Source organism: Salvia splendens, chromosome 15 (assembly GCF_004379255.2).
Source record: "Salvia splendens isolate huo1 chromosome 15, SspV2, whole genome shotgun sequence".
NCBI classification, from domain to species: Eukaryota; Viridiplantae; Streptophyta; class Magnoliopsida; order Lamiales; family Lamiaceae; genus Salvia; species Salvia splendens.
The window spans coordinates 2,241,644-2,260,109 of NC_056046.1; the positions used below are offsets into that span (position 1 = coordinate 2,241,644).

An 18,466-nucleotide genomic window follows, 5' to 3' on the forward strand; every position below is an offset into this window, starting at 1 on the left:
ACTGCTCGAAAGTTGACTAAAACGTGACCTTTTAAACTTAAATTTACAAATAATAAAATTTACGGTGACATCAACTTCAACTAAATAATTTTTTTTACTCGAACTATTACGTGAACAACACAGCTAATAAATACACAGCATTTGTAATCAAAGTTGGAGCTACTCCATCTGTCTCTTATTATTGACATTGTTTGACTTGGCTCGAATTTAAGAAATGTAGTGGATAATTAAAGGAAAAAGTTAGTGAAATGTAAGTCTTACTTTTAATATTAATTTTATAATAAAATATTAATGAAATGAGTTAGTAGCATGTGAAGTCGTACCAACGTACTCCCTCTGTCTCACTTTAGGAGTCCCGGTTTACCATTTTTGGGTGTCCCACTTGAGGAGTCCCGGTTGAAATATTTCATAAATAGTATTAGGCCTCACATTCTGCTAACCTCTTTTCCACTCACATTTTATTATAAAACTAATATAAAAAAGTAGGACTCACATTCCAGTATTTTTTCACCAATTTTCCTTTACATTTCTTAAAACTCGTGCCGAACTCAACTGAGACTCTTAAAGTGGGACGGAAGGAGTAATAAATAGTAAGTGTGTTAATTAGTTGAAGACATACCAAAAATGAAATAAGTGTCAATTAATGTAGACTAGTGAAGGAGTATAATCGCCGAAGCGGATTCGGAACACTCGTGGTCAAACAAAAGAAATAACCATAAAAAAAATCCGAGGTGTACCAACTAATAAAATTAATGAGATAGAAACAAATAGGAGATGGATTATTCATTAAATTAGTGCATGGGTAGGAAATGGACAGAGATATGAAAAAAAGAGCATCAATTAACCACACCTCACTAAGTCTCAATTTTGTTTGATATCCTTAATGAATAGACCCCACAATCCATTCTTCACAAGGCTATGAAATGAGCTTCATATAAAAATGAAAAAAAAAGATAAATATAGTAATTTATCATCGATTTGGCAAATGCAATGAGCCTTGTTGATATGTCTTCCAATAATCTTCCCACCTCTCAATCCAGAGATCTTCACAAATCTGCTCCAGCTCTCTCACTCTCTCTTGTACTCTCCTCTCTCTCATGATTTCCTTTTTCTTGCCTTTTTTTCTTCTTATTTTTAGAAATTTATTTTGCATGTAATTTCGAATTAATTATGTGCTTTTCCTGTTTTTTTTTCTTCTATTTGTGGAAGGCTGGTATATTCCACGGCGGCGGAGGCGAGGAGGAGGAGGGCGGGATCGGCGGCGAGGCGGTGGAGATAAGCAGCGAGAACTCCGGCGCTGCTAAGTCGCGGTCAGACGACGACTACGACTTAGCCGCGGAGGGATTGGAAGATGAGGATGAAGACGAAAACGACGGCGGAAAGAAGAGGAAGAGGAAGAAATATCACAGACACACACCGCAGCAGATTAGAGAAATGGAAGCGTATGTTTTCTCTCTTTTTCCACACACACGCTTTGAATTTTTACAGAATTTAATTTTGAATTTTTTGATGGTGAAGATGAAAAAAGGGCCAATTTTTACATGAAATGTGACATGAATATGATCGGAAAAATAATCGGAGCAGATTAATTAACGAAATAAAATTCAACTTAATTAGTGTGAGATTAAGACAAGATATGAAAGGGCTATTTTAGTATATTAGTACCACGTTTTTCTTGATGGGTGTATAGTTATTTTCATGGTGTCCGAAGTTGTCCATTTCTAAGAGAGTGAAAGTGAATATATATTATACAGATATGACAGCCTTTTTTGTATTTTATTAATTAAGCTGACATATATGTGCAAGTGGCTAGATGTAAATGTACTTTCCCTATATGGTTTATTGTATGTTTTTTAGGCTTTTCACATAAATAGTAAAAACGATTTTCTAAGTTGAAAATATGAATGTAATTTGCAGATTATTTAAAGAGTCTCCTCACCCAGATGAGAAGCAAAGAATGCAGCTAAGCAAGCAATTAGGGCTTCATCCTAGGCAAGTGAAGTTCTGGTTTCAAAATCGTCGAACGCAAATTAAGGTAATCCATCACTAAATGTTTCAATCGTCTAAATTCATTGGTCGTAATAACAAAAAGGGACTTTATAGCCCAACAAAGGGAGTACTCCCTCCGTTCCCTCATAGTTGAGGCAAAACTTTTTGATACAGGGTTTAAGAAATGAATGTTGAGTGTGTTAAATAAATAGATAAAAAAGTAAGAAAGAGAAAAATGTAGATAGAATAAAATAATCAGTGAATAAAGTAAGATAGAGTAAAGTAAGAAAGAGAAAAAAATTACTACTCCCTCCGTCCCACACTACTCGCACTTATTTCCTTTTTTGGCGTCCCAAGTTACTTGCACTCTTTCCATTTTTAGTAAAAAATTCACCTACAGCCGTCATTTTTGACTTTCCTATACACTCATTCCTTAATCTCCGAGCCGAAAAGGAAATGAGCGAGTAGCCTGGGACGGAGGGAGTACTATATATGGAAACAACTAACTATGATTAAACTTCATGAAATAGAAAAATGACTAACTATGAGAGAAAGGAGAGAATATTTAAGAAGTAGGAGTGATAGAAACTATATACATTGAAATTGAATATTGCGTGAACAAATGAAATATAAAAATTTTCTTGAAATTTAAGAGTATATTGATTAGTGATAAGTGACCCTACAAGTCTACAACATTGAGCTAAATCTAATTCCAATCGCAATTTAAATAAAACGAAAAAAATACACCCAGCCGACATTTTTCAGACATCATAATTGATTTAGTGACATTTGATATAAGTGGGTAATTTTGAGATCTTTCGCGCCACCAAAACGATGCCGTTTAGCTATCTTTTTGCCAATCCTTTCTACTCCATTTAAACTTCTAACAAAGATGCACATAAAATTGTTATGCTTAAAATATCTCAAATAATGAAATTTCCACATCATTAAATTTTTAAAGCTGTTACTAAAATCATCACTAATATGTTATAGTATTTGTTTGGGTGTACAGGCTATACAGGAGCGTCACGAAAACTCTCTATTAAAATCCGAAATAGACAAACTTTGCGACGAAAATAAATCGCTGAGAGAAACCATAAAAAATCAATCTTGCTCCAACTGTGGATTTGCTAGCCCTAACAAAGATGGTACAACTCCCTTGCCCACTGAAGGCCAGAAGCTCAGAATAGAGAATGCTAGGCTCAAAGCTGAGGTACAACCAAATGATGCACAACAAAACTTAAACCTTTTTCTTGACAATTTCACATATATGTTCAAACTTTGCAGGTTGAAAAGCTTAAATCAGCCATGGCAAAACACCCCCATGGATCATCGCCAAGAAGCTCCTACTCTCCGGGAAACGATCAAGACGACAGGAGCTCGTTCGAGTTCCCCAATGCCGGCTGTGGCCTTGAGAAAGCGCGCATCATGGAAGCTGCGAGCAGAGCTGCCGAGGAGCTGAGGAAGATGGCTAGCCACGGCGAGCCACTTTGGGTTCGGAGCTACGAGACGGGGAGGGAGATGCTCAACTACGACGAGTACAGAAAGGAGTTTTGTGCTGAGGATGAGAATGGCAGTAACATGCAGGCAAGGAAGAAATCAGTGGAGGCGTCGAGAGAGACTGCACTCGTCTTCGTTGATCTTCCTTGGCTCGTTCAGACATTCATGGACGTGGTGATTCATCGTTCTAAATCCCGTTTTCTAGTATATGTATATGTGTGTGTGTGTGTGTGTGTAGCAAACATTTGAATGAGGAAATGTTCATTACAGAATCAGTGGAAGGAGTTGTTTCCTTGCTTGATCTCAAAGGCAGCTACAGTTGATGTCATTTGCAACGGGGAAGGTGTCAACCGAGACGGTGCTGCTCAGTTGGTAAGACGCTGACAGTCTGAAAGACTGCATAATATGTATATGCAAGAAATTGCAACATGGAACATGGTTTTAATTAAGGGCTTTGTCTTAAAACATACCAGATGTTTGCCGAGATCCAAATGCTGACCCCGTTGGTTGCCACGAGAGAGGTGTATTTCGTCCGATACAGCAAGAAGATAAGCGCGAATCAGTGGGCGATCGTGGATGTCTCAGTTGACAGAGGCGAGGACAGCACCGGTGCCTCTCTGCACAAGTGCAGGAAGCGCCCCTCGGGTTGCATCATCGAGGACAAATCCAACGGCCACTGTAAGGTAGTAGTAAGAGATTAGATATCGTATTGCCAAGAGGCGGAGCGATCTTACATTATGCTCGTTTTGCTCTCGTGCGATGATTTTTCCAGGTGACTTGGGTGGAGCACGTTGAGTGCCAGAGGAGCACGGTCCACTCTCTGTACCGGACCATGGTCAAGAGTGGGCTAGCATTCGGGGCGAAGCGCTGGCTCTCCACGCTGCAGCAGCAGTGCGACCGCCTCGTCTTCCTCGTGGCTACGAATGTTCCTCTAAAGGATTCAAGTGGTAATAAGTTAGTAACTTCCTCTCAAGTTAATGAATAATCAAAACTGAAGAAAGTATCATCAACACCAGGTGTTGCTACACTTGCTGGGAGAAAAAGCATTCTCAAACTAGCGCAGAGAATGAGCAGAGGCTTCTGCAGAGCGCTAGGCGACTCGAGCTTCAACTCGTGGAACAAAATCACTAGCAAAACTGGAGACGAGATCAGGGTGGCTATGAGGAAGAACCACAACGACCCCGGTGAGCCCCTTGGCACAATCCTGTCTGCAGTTGCTAGCGTCTGGCTGCCCGTCTCTCACCATGTCCTCTTCGACTTCCTAAGAGACGAGAATCGTAGAAACGAGGTCTCAACTAAACACGAAATTATCACCATTTTCATCACTATTCTAAACCCGCCTAACCTCTCTTTCTTACTTTTTTCTTGCAAAAGTGGGACATAATGTCCAAAGGGAGCACAGTGCAAACCATAGCAAACCTAGCCAAAGGGCAAGACCGTGGAAACGCGGTCACAACCATGGTGAGCCAAACCACCACGAAAGCATAACACGAACAGAGCCACACTTTACTAACCTCAGGTTGCTATGATCTTGGACACAGGCAATGCAGAACGAGGAGCACAAGATGTGGGTGCTCCAAGATAGTAGTACGAACACATACGAGTCGATGATCATCTACGCCCCCGTGGACATCAAAGGGATGCAGTCAGTGATGACAGGCTGCGATTCAAGCAACATGGCAGTCCTGCCCTCAGGCTTCTCGATCCTTCCAGATGGGGTCGAGTCGAGGCCATCGGTGATCACATCTAAACCGGAGGAGGAGAAGAGTGCGGAAGGAGGTTCGTTGCTTACCATGGCATTCCAGATACTGATCAGCAATGCATCAGCAACAAAACTGTCTCTGGATTCAGTGGAATCAGTTAACACCCTCATATCCTGCACACTGGAGAACATAAAGACCACTTTGCAATGTGAAGATTGAAGGCATTTTTCCATTTAGTTATCAGTCAGAAAGCAGAGTAGTATTAAGTGTTAACATTCTTTTTTCATTTGTTTTAAGAGTGAAGAAATAGGTGATATTTTTTTGCGTAAGAGCCTCAACAATGGCGTGGAATTCCCGGTGGAATTTCCAAAAACACCTCATGTCACGTCATACGGACTTCCCACTGCACTGCTACGTCATAAGAAATTCCCACTGTACAGTGGCGGACATACCCAAGGACTTCCCACAATTAAAAAAATTCAAAAATTCACAAATTAAACAATTTCCGGAAGTAAGAAATTTACGGAATTAAATAGTCGACACGAATACGGAGAAAATGCAACCACTTTATTTAAAAAAAAATACTTCATTATAAAAAAATACATAATTACTAAAAAATTACATTATTAAAATAAAAACTGACTTCTCACTCCTCGGATTCCCTGCCGCCGCCACCCCCTCGCCGTCACCGTCCGACATGTCTCCGAACCCCAAATCGCGCCGCATACTGTTGATGAGAGGTTTAAGCGACCGCTTGTAATGGGGTCGGTCGATTGGCGCCATTCAACCATTGCACGTAACAAGGTTTCATGTGCCGCGATGCGGGCGAATGAGGGGTTCTCGGGATCGTTTTGGACGGGTGCTGCCGATTGGGCATCGGCGGATCCCCTGGTGCTTCCCCTCGCCATCCGTGGGAGTCAACGCAATGGCGGACGTCCGCGCGGCGTCGCGACGAAATTCCACGTAAACACCGCGGAACTGCGGTGTCCTCGGCGGAATTCCGTATCCGTGCATACCATGCACAATGGCGGACGTCCACCGCGGAATTCCGGCACGCCGATCGGAATTCCGCCGGGATGGGCGCCATTACTGATGCTCTAAGTAGAAGATAGACAGCATCACTATTTTTTTGTGTGTGACATTGTACTATTTTTTTGTGCGCAGATTATGATAGCTTCGAAACATCATTCAACATCATTCCCTTTTCTTTTTCAATCCTTGTTGGCATGATATTGCTCGTTTTAAATAACCACAAAATAAATTGAAAATCAAAATCAAAATCAAAATCAAATTAAAGTTTGTAAAAGAATTATCTTTTATCTTCCAAAAAATTGCCAAAAATCAAGAATCTGCAATCATAGAATTATGATGAGATAAAAATTCTAACAAGCATTTCATCATATAATTCCCGATCAAAATTTTACTCTAAAATCTGAGCAAGCAATCATCCATTAACAGATGAATAAATTGAGGAGAGCCTGAAGGGGGCGGTGGCGCCATGGAGGAAGGGGGTGGTGAGGGAGAGGGATTTGAATTGGGATGTGAGAAGCATTGTTGATCGATTTTGGAAATCGATAACACTGGTTTTTGTGTGAGCGCAAAGATAAAGTCGCTACTTTGTTATGCGATTTCGCTTGTTTTTAAGCGATTCTTAAGATTACATGCAAAGCATGTAAGCCCGTCGAATAACGGCCCAAGCCCAAAGGCCAAGAAGCTCTAAAATTTTGTCACAAAATCAAAATACATTATACCTATTGAATAATTAGCACTTTAAGATTGCATAATTTTTTTTAATATATTTATTTTTCGCAGAAATACACACAATTTTTAATCTTCGTGTCAATTCTAAAACAATCTAATAATATTCTTGTGAGTTGTGTCGCCTTTAAGCTAAGTTTTAGAGTAACATTCCCTAGTTTTTCTTCTTTTGAATAGTTAGAAATTCTTGAATTAGTCTCTCCCTCTCAACGTATATGCATCAGTTTTCCAATTGCTCTAAAACACCAAAAACTCAAAAATTATGGTGAATCCCAACCAAAAATAAAATTGATAATAAAAATAAAAGGATAGGGTTATCCAATTCGAGCCACTGGCACCTCAAAAATGGGAATCCCAAATCTCTTGAAGGCAAACCAGATTTCCACGTGGCATAACCGCATCCAATCAAGACCATAAAATACAATCAAGAATCAAAGTAGTTTTTTCAGTTTACATCTCTACACACAGGCGCGTAGCATTGCACCAAGGAAAAAGATGGCGTCACTAGCAATTGCCGCCGCCCATCCCACCGCCGTGAAGGGCCTCTCCGGCAGCTCTCTCGCCGGAACTAAGCTCCACGCCAAGCCATCTCGCCTCACCTTCAAGCCAACCAACTACAGGTCTGTTTTACTCATGTGGCATGCAAGATCTTTTTTTAGACTTTGATCATAGTGAATTGTTATTAAATTTAACCTGGGTTGATTTTTTTAGAGGTATGATATACTCCTTTCTGTCAGATATTGAATTTGGGTTCCAATTAATTCGTTGTTTGTGTGAGGGCATAGAGTCATTGGGTAATTTATAGTCAGTATTGCTTGGAACTGAAATCTTGAAACTTATTTTCTCTGTATACATACATTTATTTTTAAAAAAATGAATCTTGAAAGGATTTTACTTATATATGGTGGATTTTATATGTGGGAAAGGTGAAAACCATGAAACATGCTCACTTAGTAATGCAATGGAAATGTTGTTTGTAGGAGTGGTGCTGTGGTGGCAAAGTATGGTGACAAGAGTGTCTACTTTGATTTGGAGGACATTGGCAACACCACCGGCCAATGGGACTTGTATGGATCAGATGCACCTTCACCATACAACTCACTTCAGGTATATATGCATCCTTCATGCTACAGAGCTTCTTACTAATTTGTATGTTTTCTGATCTATTTTTGTCAAATTAAAATTTTTCCAAGTACTTGAGAGCATTCTTGATGTTTTTAGCTTATCTATATGTATATGGATAGAGCGGCGTCATAAGGCATTTGGTGTCAAACTACATTGAAAATTGATCAAATAGCTAGCTCTGGTTGGTTTAAGTTGTCTATGAACCTTAGAAGTTTGGGGTTGATTTTGTTCATGCTGTAAATTTTCACTTTATTTTGATTGTTGATTATAAGGATTAAGAAGATTTTGATTAAAGTTGTCTAATCATTCAGACTACTCTAGTTCTGTATGTTTGTGGATTACTGCAAGCATTTTTGTGGTGACTAGGAAGTTTCTTGAAGAATCTTGTTTTTTTTTTGCAGAGCAAGTTCTTCGAAACATTTGCTGCCCCTTTCACCAAGAGAGGTCTGCTTCTCAAGTTCTTAATAATTGGAGGTGGTGCCACTCTTGCCTATGTGAGCTCCCAAGCAACCGGAGATGTTCTGCCGATAGTCAAGGGCCCTCAACTTCCGCCTAAGCTTGGCCCACGTGGAAAAATATAATCTTCGTGAGCTTAAAATTCTTAAACGTTTTAGTTGCGTCTGATGTTTGATTTCCACAGCTTTGTAAGTAATTCTCAAACCTACTTGTGACATTGTTGATCATCATCATCAAATGTTGTATTATTAGTCTTCGTGATTTTGCTTTTAAGTGTCACTCCCGCAGCATGATTATAGCATTCAACGATAATGAACGCGTATGCTTGCTCGTGAAACTAGTAATCTTAGAATGGCCTCCTAGTATAACTCAGAACGGCTTCTGGTTACATTGTTCAATCACATAACTATTTTGCCCTCTGCAGACTATTAGAACACTCGGACTGCAGCCAACTACGGTCGTGCAGTCCATAAACATGAGTCGTTAATTTGACTCCCTAGACATCTAATCTAAATGTACATAAAATCCAATTAATCTACCACTGCTTTTTGTTAGCAAAGCAGAGCTTTTTGAAATTGTTAAACTCTATGATTTTTGTCATTTCTGTACATACATTCATCCATCCATCCTTCCATCCATCACCTGTTGAGTTCCGTGAACTAGCTGCATATCATGTTAGTGGCGTGCCGTTGGGCTTCTCGTGCCCCCTAGGACCTCTAGCCTCTCTATGTAGGACAACTTCTTGCTCGGGGTGAGGTTTTCTTGTTTGGTGAGGGTCTATGCATCTGCATTCTCGTCGTTGGTTGTCTTCCCTTCTGTCTCCCGCTGCTGCTGCTCCGTTTCCTCCTTAGCCACTGCAACTTTGTCAGATACCTTTATGGACTTCGTCTTCTCTGCAGTCGCAGAGCCCCTTGCTTGAGCGTCAGCGCTCATCACGTCTTCTATTCTAGACAAGACGGTGAATGCTAACGTCTCCAAGATCCTCGAGTAGCTCTCAAGAACCGCGTGCCCCACATCCTTCAAGAATCAAACGCATCCTGAGAAAATCCATGTACTGCAAGAATCAGGAAAAATAGTGAAGAAGTATTCTTACCTTGTTGGATTCGATTTTGGTGATATCTAGATCTGACTGAGGGGTACCGGGGAAACGATGCTTGAGGATCAGCAACACGGTTTCTGCTCTATCTTCTAGAATCTCCCTCTTCTCTGTGCTCACGGCCGAACCCCATTTGTTGTCTTTGGCATTCATCTTCCTTTTCCATATCACGACAGATGCCTCGATCTTGTTCTTGAGTTCGACTATCTTATGCTCCGATGACAAGTCCAAAGACGACAGCAAGCAGTCCGGATCAAAGAAGTCCTCTGTGATCGTCTTGTATATCGCATCTCCAAGACTTACTCTCCCATTCTAGGATCAAACACACACACACACACACACACACATAAGTTTGGTAGACGAATCAAGAATCGAAATGCCTCGTTTCACCTTAGGGAGAGAATCAATGTAGGCCTCTGGGATCTCCATTTCATTGAGGACCTGAGCATTGATAGCCATGGCTGCTTTCAGCACTTGGTTCACTGAGTCCTTCTGATGCTGCAGCCATTTTCTGTTGTTCTCGGACAGCCCGTTCGGGGGCACCCTAGGCACAGGAATCCACCATTTGTCGTCGCTTCTCTGGGCCTTTTCGCCGTCCTTTGATCCGTAGAAAAACTCGTGCGGCTCCTTGAAGTTGTCCAGACAGTCCTACCCATCCAAAACCAGTCAAAAACCATGTCTTTGAAATGAAAAGATGAAGAAGGGAAGATGCGGCCTTAACAAGAAGCATCGTGTCAAGCTTGCGCAGCGCAGGAATGTTCACGTGCAGGTCGTTTCTCTGCCTCGTCGCCATCACCTGCGAAAGAGTGCATCATCACTATTGGATTCAAGAAACAGAGAATGGTTTAAGCAGGGGCAGAGGCTGAGAGAGAACCTCAAAGGTGGTTCCATCCTCCTTGTTTTGTGTGACAGCAACGAACTCAACTATGGAGTCAGTGACAGAGAGCAGCCAATCTATCTCCTTCCTCCACTTTACTTTAGTGTCGGGCGCCATCGGCTCCAATTTCTTCATCTCTCCATATGCAGAAGCTGCATTTCCCCATAGTCCAATCAAAGAGATGATCAACAAGATGAATCAAAATCAAATCTTGATCATTTTATTTCACCTGCTAAGTTTGTGATTGCATTTGACAATGCCAAAGCCGATGATACTCCATTCCCTCTTCCCGACATGTCCTCGCCTAGTAGCAACTTTGCAAACTTCTCCTTCATCATATCCATATCTATAACATAACACAAAGCCATCATTGCTAAGAAACTGAAAGGTGGTGACGACTCAAGTCTGCCAAATTCTGGTATGTCTCGTAAAAATTTGATAACGACATGTATATTAAATCACGAAATTTCATGTTTTTCGCATCCCTATATAAAATGATAGTCTTTCAGTCATGCTCAGAACAACAATAAAACAACATTGTTTTGATCATTACCAAAAGACAGTCTTTCGTGACAGCTGAAAAAAATTGAAACTTTCGTGATTTAATAGTATGTTTTCAAACTTTATGAGCCTGATTTCTTGCCTGTAGGTATCTTCCTGACAGGAGGGGGTACTTCTTTGGCGGGAGCAGGGGCGGGGGCGATTTTAGTGCCACGGGACTTGACGTTTTCTGTCCTGCTGAGAAGGCCACCTGGCCTGGGCTGGACAAGAGGGGGAGGAGGATCTTGGGGCAAGGTTGGGGCGGCGGCAGCCTCATCGGATCCATTGTTTACGTTGTTGCTGTCGTTGAGGTTACGTCGGAATTTGGTGGCGCTGCTCACGAGCATGCCCCTGAACCGCCATAGCTTCGACGATCTCGAAGGCTCTGCTTGATCTTCTGCAGTTTCCTCCATTTCTTTAACCATTATTGTCTATCTCTACCCCAATTTAAGCCACATTTGGAATCAACACCTTGCATGCATAAAGATTTAACTAGTTTTCTTTTCTACGAAAAATTGGTTTTGTTTTGGGAATTTTTGTTGTTTGATGGGGGATTGGACGTTACGGATGAAATGCTGCTTTTCTATCTTTTGGTATGTAGTTCTTGTTTCTTTTTGTGTGTTTCACCAATGTGCCAAAACAAACACACACAAACACACACATGCTAAAAAATTGTTGTATTTGGTGCGTGAATGTGTGGGGCAATAAGGACAAACTAGGGAAGCAAAATTATTGGTCTTTAGCTAAAATATTCTGAATTGATGACAATTACAAAAAAATGAGTATATTGTTAAATGACCTCTTGGTTTAATAATCATAAAATGATGCTCATCTTGTTTTAACGTGAGGTCATGCATTCAACACTTTTTAAATTACTTTTCTTGAATTATTAATTAATATGATTAATTTATAGCAGTAGGTTTTATTGTTATATTTTGAATTTTAAGAAATGATAGTATAAATAAAAATATCTTTTGAACTTTAATATTTTGAAACTTAATTATACCATAAAATTCCAAGGAATAATATTTTGCAACCATGAGATGAGACGATCGGTGCCTAAATTGACCGGTGGCCACCTAACCCAAATTCGCCTCTCCCCACCAACCCACAATCGGATATTAAAACGATATTTTTTTAATTAGATAATACTTATAAAGTAATTCTTCTTTTCATGTTCTCAATTCAAATCAATTGATAATAATGACTTGAACTAAACTAAAAAAATCTATTTTTTGTTTTATGTTTTTGGAGGAGCCTCAAATCGAACATAAGTGCATGCATACGACAATTTTGTTTAGGATATACTACATCTGTCCCATTAGAAATGAAACGTTTTCCTTTTTGGTTTGTCTCATTAAAAATGAAACGTCCTAAAAATGGAAACAATACTCTCTCTACTCTTTCTTCTCTCTTACTCTACTTTCTCTTCATTAACTCATAAAACAACACTACATAAAATCTCGTGTCGAAAAATAAATGTTGCATATTTATTGGGACGGAAGGAGTAGTATACTATATCAATTTAGTGCTTTTAATTTAAAACGTAGTATTAGAGAATATCAATTAAAGATTCAAAACCGTGAAAGTAGTAACAAGAATATTGAAAATACTGCCCTCTTTAAGTTTTTACTAAGTAATGGAAGGTAAATCAAGTAAATATTAGTTAAATCATTAACTATATGATTTGTTCCAATAGGAGTGGATTATTGATAATGGTAACTTTTTAGGGTTAATGATCAAGTAATCCTATGAATGTATAAAATCTATTTAAACTTTTGATATTATCAATTATAAAGGTGATTAGAACATACTCCTTCCGTTAATTAATTGATTAATTAGCTTAATTATCCAAAGCAAAGTAAACCAGAAGCATACAAAATAGCATTACTGACTCTCAACGGCGGAGAAATGCTAGCCACAATCTGGCGCCGAGCCGCGCCGCATCTCAGCCGTCCATCGCATCCACGAGCTGTCCTCATTATATTAACCAGCCACACCCACACTTTTCACAACTACCACTCAAACACCATCTCCCGCCGCGAAAATGGATGCGATCGGTGTTCTGATGATGTGCCCCATGAACAACTACTTGGAGCAGGAGCTCGACAAGCGGTTCAAGCTCTTCCGCTACTGGACCCAGCCGAAGCAGGCCGAATTCCTCTCCCAGCAGGCGGACTCGATCCGCGCTGTGGTCGGGAACGCCACCGCCGGCGCGAACGCCGATCTGATCGACGCGCTGCCGAAATTGGAGATCGTCTCGTGCTTCAGCGTGGGATTGGATAGAGTCGACTTGACGAGGTGCAAGGAGAAGGGGGTTAGGGTTACCAACACGCCCGATGTGCTGACGGATGACGTGGCGGATCTGGCGATCGGGTTGATGCTGGCGGTGCTGAGGCGGATCTGCGTTTGCGATAAGTATGTGAGGAGCGGCGCGTGGAAATTGGGAGACTTCAAGCTGACTACTAAGGTATGCTGTGTGATTTTGGTTTTGATGCGTTTATTTTGAGCTGATGAAGTTTAGGTTTTTGTGAATTTGGTGCATTTTGCATTGGCCTGTGTTATCACACATTCACATTATTACATTTTGGATGATTATAAATTCATAGGCATATCCTTGATTTCATGTTGAGACTAATTTCATCATGGATTGAGAGCAGTTTTCTTCATACAGTATTAAGTTTAGTGCTTGCTTGCTCGTTGTTACTGCTCTGGAAGCATTGAGAGTAGCTTCTGATGTGCAAATATGCTAATTTTCTCTTAAAAAGGACGATTTTATACATTTATTGTGATTTTGACTATAGTTTTTGAGATGGATCATTTCATATATGTATGTTTATATCTTTCAGAAATTACTTGTATTATCTTTGGCTCTTGTTTGCATGTTGAGGGAATAGAGGAATAGGGTCAAATAGGAGAATCCTATGTATCATTCTCAATGTTGTTAAATATGCCATCGCGCTTTTTTTGTGGCGGTCTTTTGTAAAAACGCCATCGCCACGACTGTTTATGGCAGCCGCCATGGCATTTATGGCGTCTGTTTTGTCTCGCTTAACTCATTAGCCCGTAATTCGGCTCATTTTCCAAATGAACCCTCCTATTTGCTTAAAATCCGGCCCATTTATATATTTGTAATATGCTTTTATACCTTTTTAGCTTCCGCATTTATCAGCTTCAGATTTTAGAATGCTCACTCTCTCTGTCAACCCTATCTCCATTGTCCTAGCGGGCTACTGCTGGCCGCCTAGCCCTGTCGCTGCCCGTTGCCTGAAGAGTTTTATAGTGGGCTGTTTATTTAATTTCGAATTCAAATTTGAGGCAGATTGAATACAGACATACAGTACATTCTATAGCAAAATAATACGGAGTAGATATACATATTGTATAAGATACAAAACAAACATAATGTCTACTGGAGACTTTACGGTTTAGTTATTGAGCTAAGACTTTACTGGTGGAATGCATAGCCCAGAAACTCTCTTTATTCATGCTTTGTTTATTAAAAAAATGAATCGCAATTCGGAATCTCCAAAGTCGTAATGAGACTTCAATAAGTCATGAATTAGTATTGTTTTGGGTATTTTTGCAAATGTAGAGTTCCGTAGTCTTTTATCATTCAATTGTATCGCATTACTTTCTGTCTTTCGGGCTTGCTTCATTTAGTGGAATGTTGGTCTTTGATAGTAATTCATAGATGTATTCATGTTCTCAACTCGTTCATTATTTATGCAGTTCAGTGGCAAAAGAATTGGCATCATAGGACTGGGCAGAATCGGGCTAGCAATTGCTCAGCGAGCAGAGGGATTCGATTGCCCCATCAGTTACCACTCAAGATCCAAGAAAGCCACAAACTACACCTACTATAGCAGCGTTGTAAAATTGGCATCAAACAGTGACATCCTAGTGATCGCATGCGCCCTGACTCCAGAAACAACCCACATTGTGAATCGTGAAGTAATTGATGCGCTGGGTCCAAAGGGAGTTCTGATCAACATCGGAAGGGGACCCCACGTTGATGAGGCCGAACTGGTGTCTGCTCTTGTGGAGGGCCGTCTTGGTGGCGCTGGACTTGATGTCTTCGAAAAGGAACCGGAGGTACCAGAGCAACTCTTTGGGCTCGAAAATGTAGTTCTGTTGCCGCATGTCGGGAGCGGCACCGAGGAAACGCGTAAAGCCATGGCTGACCTTGTTTTGGGAAATTTGGAAGCTCACTTTTCCAGCCAGCCTTTGTTAACACCTGTGGTTTGATAACTCTATGAAAATTGAAAACCATTGATCCTAAATTCAGAGGCAACTTGATAAATTGTTTCATTCAAATAAAAACAATATCTCTAATCATTTGTGTTTATCTATCGCTTTCTTTTCAGTGGTTGGTTTGCATCTATCTTATACTCCAGTATGAGATGATCATTTTAGTTGGGTACAACTTAAAAAGCAATACGAATCACTTGAAGTAGGATGGAGGGAGTATTACTTGGGGATTGGTACTTAATCTGTTCTTTACAAAGAAAATTCAAAGCTATTCAAAATTAAATGAACCAATATATCTATGCCTATTAGAAAATTAAATGTACGTCAATTTTAATTAAGGATATTTTGATTTTTTTTCAATTTTGACATATTAATATTTATTTTTAATCATTTATAATTTATTTTGCAATACATGCTAGATAATTCGCTTTATTAACAATAGCGATAATCATTTGGGGAGATGATCAAAATAAGTATGTGTTTAAATCCAGAAATGCAGACCAAATCTTGGCCCTAGGATTAGATGATCTAATGGTCAATAATTAACCAAAAACATGGAAGGTCATATTTAAGCAATTTTAGGTCATATTATAATATTTGGGTTTAATGTCATGCTAAGATCGTTTTAGGTCATGCTTTGTTAGCATGACCTAAAAATTACCTAATTATGACCTAAAAGTGACATAATTATGATATTGTTCTGCGTTTCTGTATTTAAATCTAGTTTTGCATAGATCAAAACCCTAATCATTTGTGTTTATCTTTTTATTATCTGGGGTAATAAATTCGCTTTCTTTTCGTTGGTTTGCCACTATCTTATTTTTATTACTATTGATTTGGATAAATTAATTTTAGATAGTTTTCGTTCAATTCATTACAAAATGGAGAAAAATTGTCTGGGACGCGACAAGAAGAGGGTCTTTGTAAATTATGAGGAAAATTGATTTGATCACAAAACCTTTAAAAAGCACTGAAAGAATTTTTAAAAAAAATTATTTTCCTCATTGTAATTCGATATGTAAACAAGAATGCACTTAATTATATCTTGGTTTCTCATAGTATCATTTTTCTAATACATGCTCCAAAATACTAGTAGATAGGATACAAAAATAAACCTTCTTAAAATTTTGTATTTTTACATAGAGCATCCAAGTCTGGTACAAGTCATAGCATCTGCTAATTTGGGGTCAAATTAGATGCCAAATAGCAACATTCCACAAACATTTCAAGATAAAAAATCATCCCACAAAGATTGTCCCATTTTTTTTATTTTCATCCGTCCCACAAAATTTGTCTAATTTCACTTTTTACCATTTTTTATAGTGGACCTCATGTTCCACTAACTCATTCTTACTCATATTTTATTATAAAACTAATATATAAAAGTATGACTCACATACCACTAACTTTTTCATTGCATTTCTTAAAACATGTGTCCGGTCAAAGTGAGACAATCTTTGTTAGACGAAGGAAGTAATTTAGAGCCCCTCAAGACTTTTCTGATTGTAGTATGCACGGAGAAACATCAAAAAGGAGTTCCCCAACAAAAGAAAAAAGTTAAAGGAAAAGGAAATGAACACCAATGTCCAATGTTGTATTCCTTCCACATTAGTCCTAACACACTATCCCAATTCCCACTACACTTTCTCTAATCCCTCTATCTCTATCACTATCACTGAGAAGCAGCTTTGAAGATGAGGAAGTTGAGAGTGTGTAGAGTGAAATATATGAAGCTCCCTTTGGAGTGAGTGAAAAAGCACCCAAACTTGGATCCCACCACACACTGCCATCCACTCCCATACGTGTTGTCAAAATCCTGCAACCAAACAAACCCTAACTACCAAACATCAATCTTTAAATTAATTCCCCCCCCAAAAAAGAGAGAAAAATCTGACCTTCTTGATGTGGGAAGCTATAGATTTGCAGTCGAGAACATCGTAGAGATCCAAAGCATGAGAAGCAGAGGCCATTGCTTGGATCTGCATCTTCATTGGCATGTCTGTCTCCTCTATCAAACCTTTCCCTTCTAACATCTTCCTTAAATCCCACTTCAAAACACACTCTTCTCCTGTTGTTAGGATAACAATTTCTCAAGTTATATAGCCGCAATCTTTTGTGGAGTGATTTGGCAAATTATATTTTAATGTCACTTTATAGCCGTATTATATTGTGGGACATTCTTTTCTGGCGTCATCAGTCAAAGTGGATAAATATGGATGTAAATCTGTATTTCAAAATAAAAAATTTTCTATTTTAATTGCAGCAATTTTGGTAAGATCGTGATTGCCGGAGGAATAGTTATTGTTTTTTTTTGGTTTTTTGCCATAATTATCAATATGATACTTAGAAAATTGTCAATTAATATTAAGTTTCAATGTTGGACGGCTTCAAACTCGTATAGCAATACAAATTCAAACTCGCATTGCTCTAAAATAAACGTGTTTTCGGCTAAAAGATATGGGCCAATCATTTTTTAACGGGCTTTAGTTCACTTGTTTTATATTGCAGGCTTAATTGAATTAAACTCTAGCATTGGCCCACCAACAAATGTGTATTTTCAGTTTTAGGTTCTATACTTTCATAGTAAAAAATATTTTGTTAAATACAGTTAATTCATTCATAAAATCTAATCAAATATCAGTTAATAATAAACTATAATCGAATCAAACGAATCTTCGGATCATACGAGATAAATAAATCACGATTGAAAAGTCAGAACTCAAGAAGTGTCTGATTCAAATTAATAAAAGAGTTTGTAGTTTCGATTTGAATTTGTGATATTTTTATTTTTTTTCTTGAATATCAATATAATTATAACACTGACAAATTTTGACACATTGATAAGCCATACATATTTTGACCTATTGATTGATAATTGAGATCCTAACAACACTATTTTCTAATAGGCACAGATATATTTATAAGTTATTATCAATTTGCATATAAAATATAAATTTATCAAAAAAACACCAAAAATAAGAATAAACGCAACTTATTAATTAATTTGATAACAAAAATCTTTTTAAAAACACAAAAAGACTGAAAAAACAAATACTATAAAGCATTTTCCTAATCGAAATTGAATTTGTTGTATGTAACATATTCGCTCATCTTCATACGTATATAAATACACCCCAATTATATTTAGGTCGAACACAAAAAAAGTGCGAA

At 38.8% G+C, this 18,466-nt stretch overlaps 5 protein-coding genes across 5 annotated transcripts; 3 read left to right on the forward strand and 2 right to left on the reverse strand.

The window, feature by feature from the left end:
• The first annotated feature begins 894 nt into the window (after positions 1–894).
• Positions 895–5,508, forward strand: LOC121768513 (homeobox-leucine zipper protein GLABRA 2-like). The gene is made up of 11 exons (XM_042165047.1): positions 895–1,080; positions 1,210–1,442; positions 1,918–2,035; positions 3,002–3,202; positions 3,277–3,663; positions 3,760–3,861; positions 3,963–4,172; positions 4,262–4,436; positions 4,506–4,777; positions 4,864–4,950; positions 5,031–5,508. Exons 1-11 carry the CDS (start codon positions 991–993, stop codon positions 5,409–5,411), a joined length of 2,256 nt encoding a protein of 751 aa, XP_042020981.1. The 5' UTR covers positions 895–990; the 3' UTR covers positions 5,412–5,508.
• A 1,883-nt stretch (positions 5,509–7,391) lies between these two features.
• LOC121768516 (photosystem I reaction center subunit VI, chloroplastic-like) lies at positions 7,392–8,804 on the forward strand. Its single transcript, XM_042165050.1, has 3 exons — positions 7,392–7,570; positions 7,931–8,057; positions 8,477–8,804. The coding sequence occupies exons 1-3, from the start codon at positions 7,446–7,448 to the stop codon at positions 8,654–8,656; spliced, it is 432 nt and encodes a 143-aa protein (XP_042020984.1). The 5' UTR covers positions 7,392–7,445; the 3' UTR covers positions 8,657–8,804.
• Positions 8,805–8,856: 52 nt separating this feature from the next.
• Positions 8,857–11,664, reverse strand: LOC121768514 (rop guanine nucleotide exchange factor 12-like). The gene is made up of 7 exons (XM_042165048.1): positions 11,148–11,664; positions 10,734–10,850; positions 10,502–10,656; positions 10,349–10,423; positions 10,018–10,275; positions 9,625–9,939; positions 8,857–9,548 (listed from the first exon to the last, which is right to left on the reverse strand). Exons 1-7 carry the CDS (start codon positions 11,467–11,469, stop codon positions 9,309–9,311), a joined length of 1,482 nt encoding a protein of 493 aa, XP_042020982.1. The 5' UTR covers positions 11,470–11,664; the 3' UTR covers positions 8,857–9,308.
• A 1,294-nt stretch (positions 11,665–12,958) lies between these two features.
• On the forward strand, positions 12,959–15,379 carry LOC121768515 (hydroxyphenylpyruvate reductase-like). The gene is made up of 2 exons (XM_042165049.1): positions 12,959–13,514; positions 14,777–15,379. Exons 1-2 carry the CDS (start codon positions 13,092–13,094, stop codon positions 15,290–15,292), a joined length of 939 nt encoding a protein of 312 aa, XP_042020983.1. The 5' UTR covers positions 12,959–13,091; the 3' UTR covers positions 15,293–15,379.
• Positions 15,380–16,709: 1,330 nt separating this feature from the next.
• On the reverse strand, positions 16,710–17,395 carry LOC121768518 (dynein light chain 1, cytoplasmic-like). The gene is made up of 2 exons (XM_042165051.1): positions 17,191–17,395; positions 16,710–17,111 (listed from the first exon to the last, which is right to left on the reverse strand). The coding sequence occupies exons 1-2, from the start codon at positions 17,326–17,328 to the stop codon at positions 16,968–16,970; spliced, it is 282 nt and encodes a 93-aa protein (XP_042020985.1). The 5' UTR covers positions 17,329–17,395; the 3' UTR covers positions 16,710–16,967.
• Between the last annotated feature and the right edge of the window lie 1,071 nt (positions 17,396–18,466).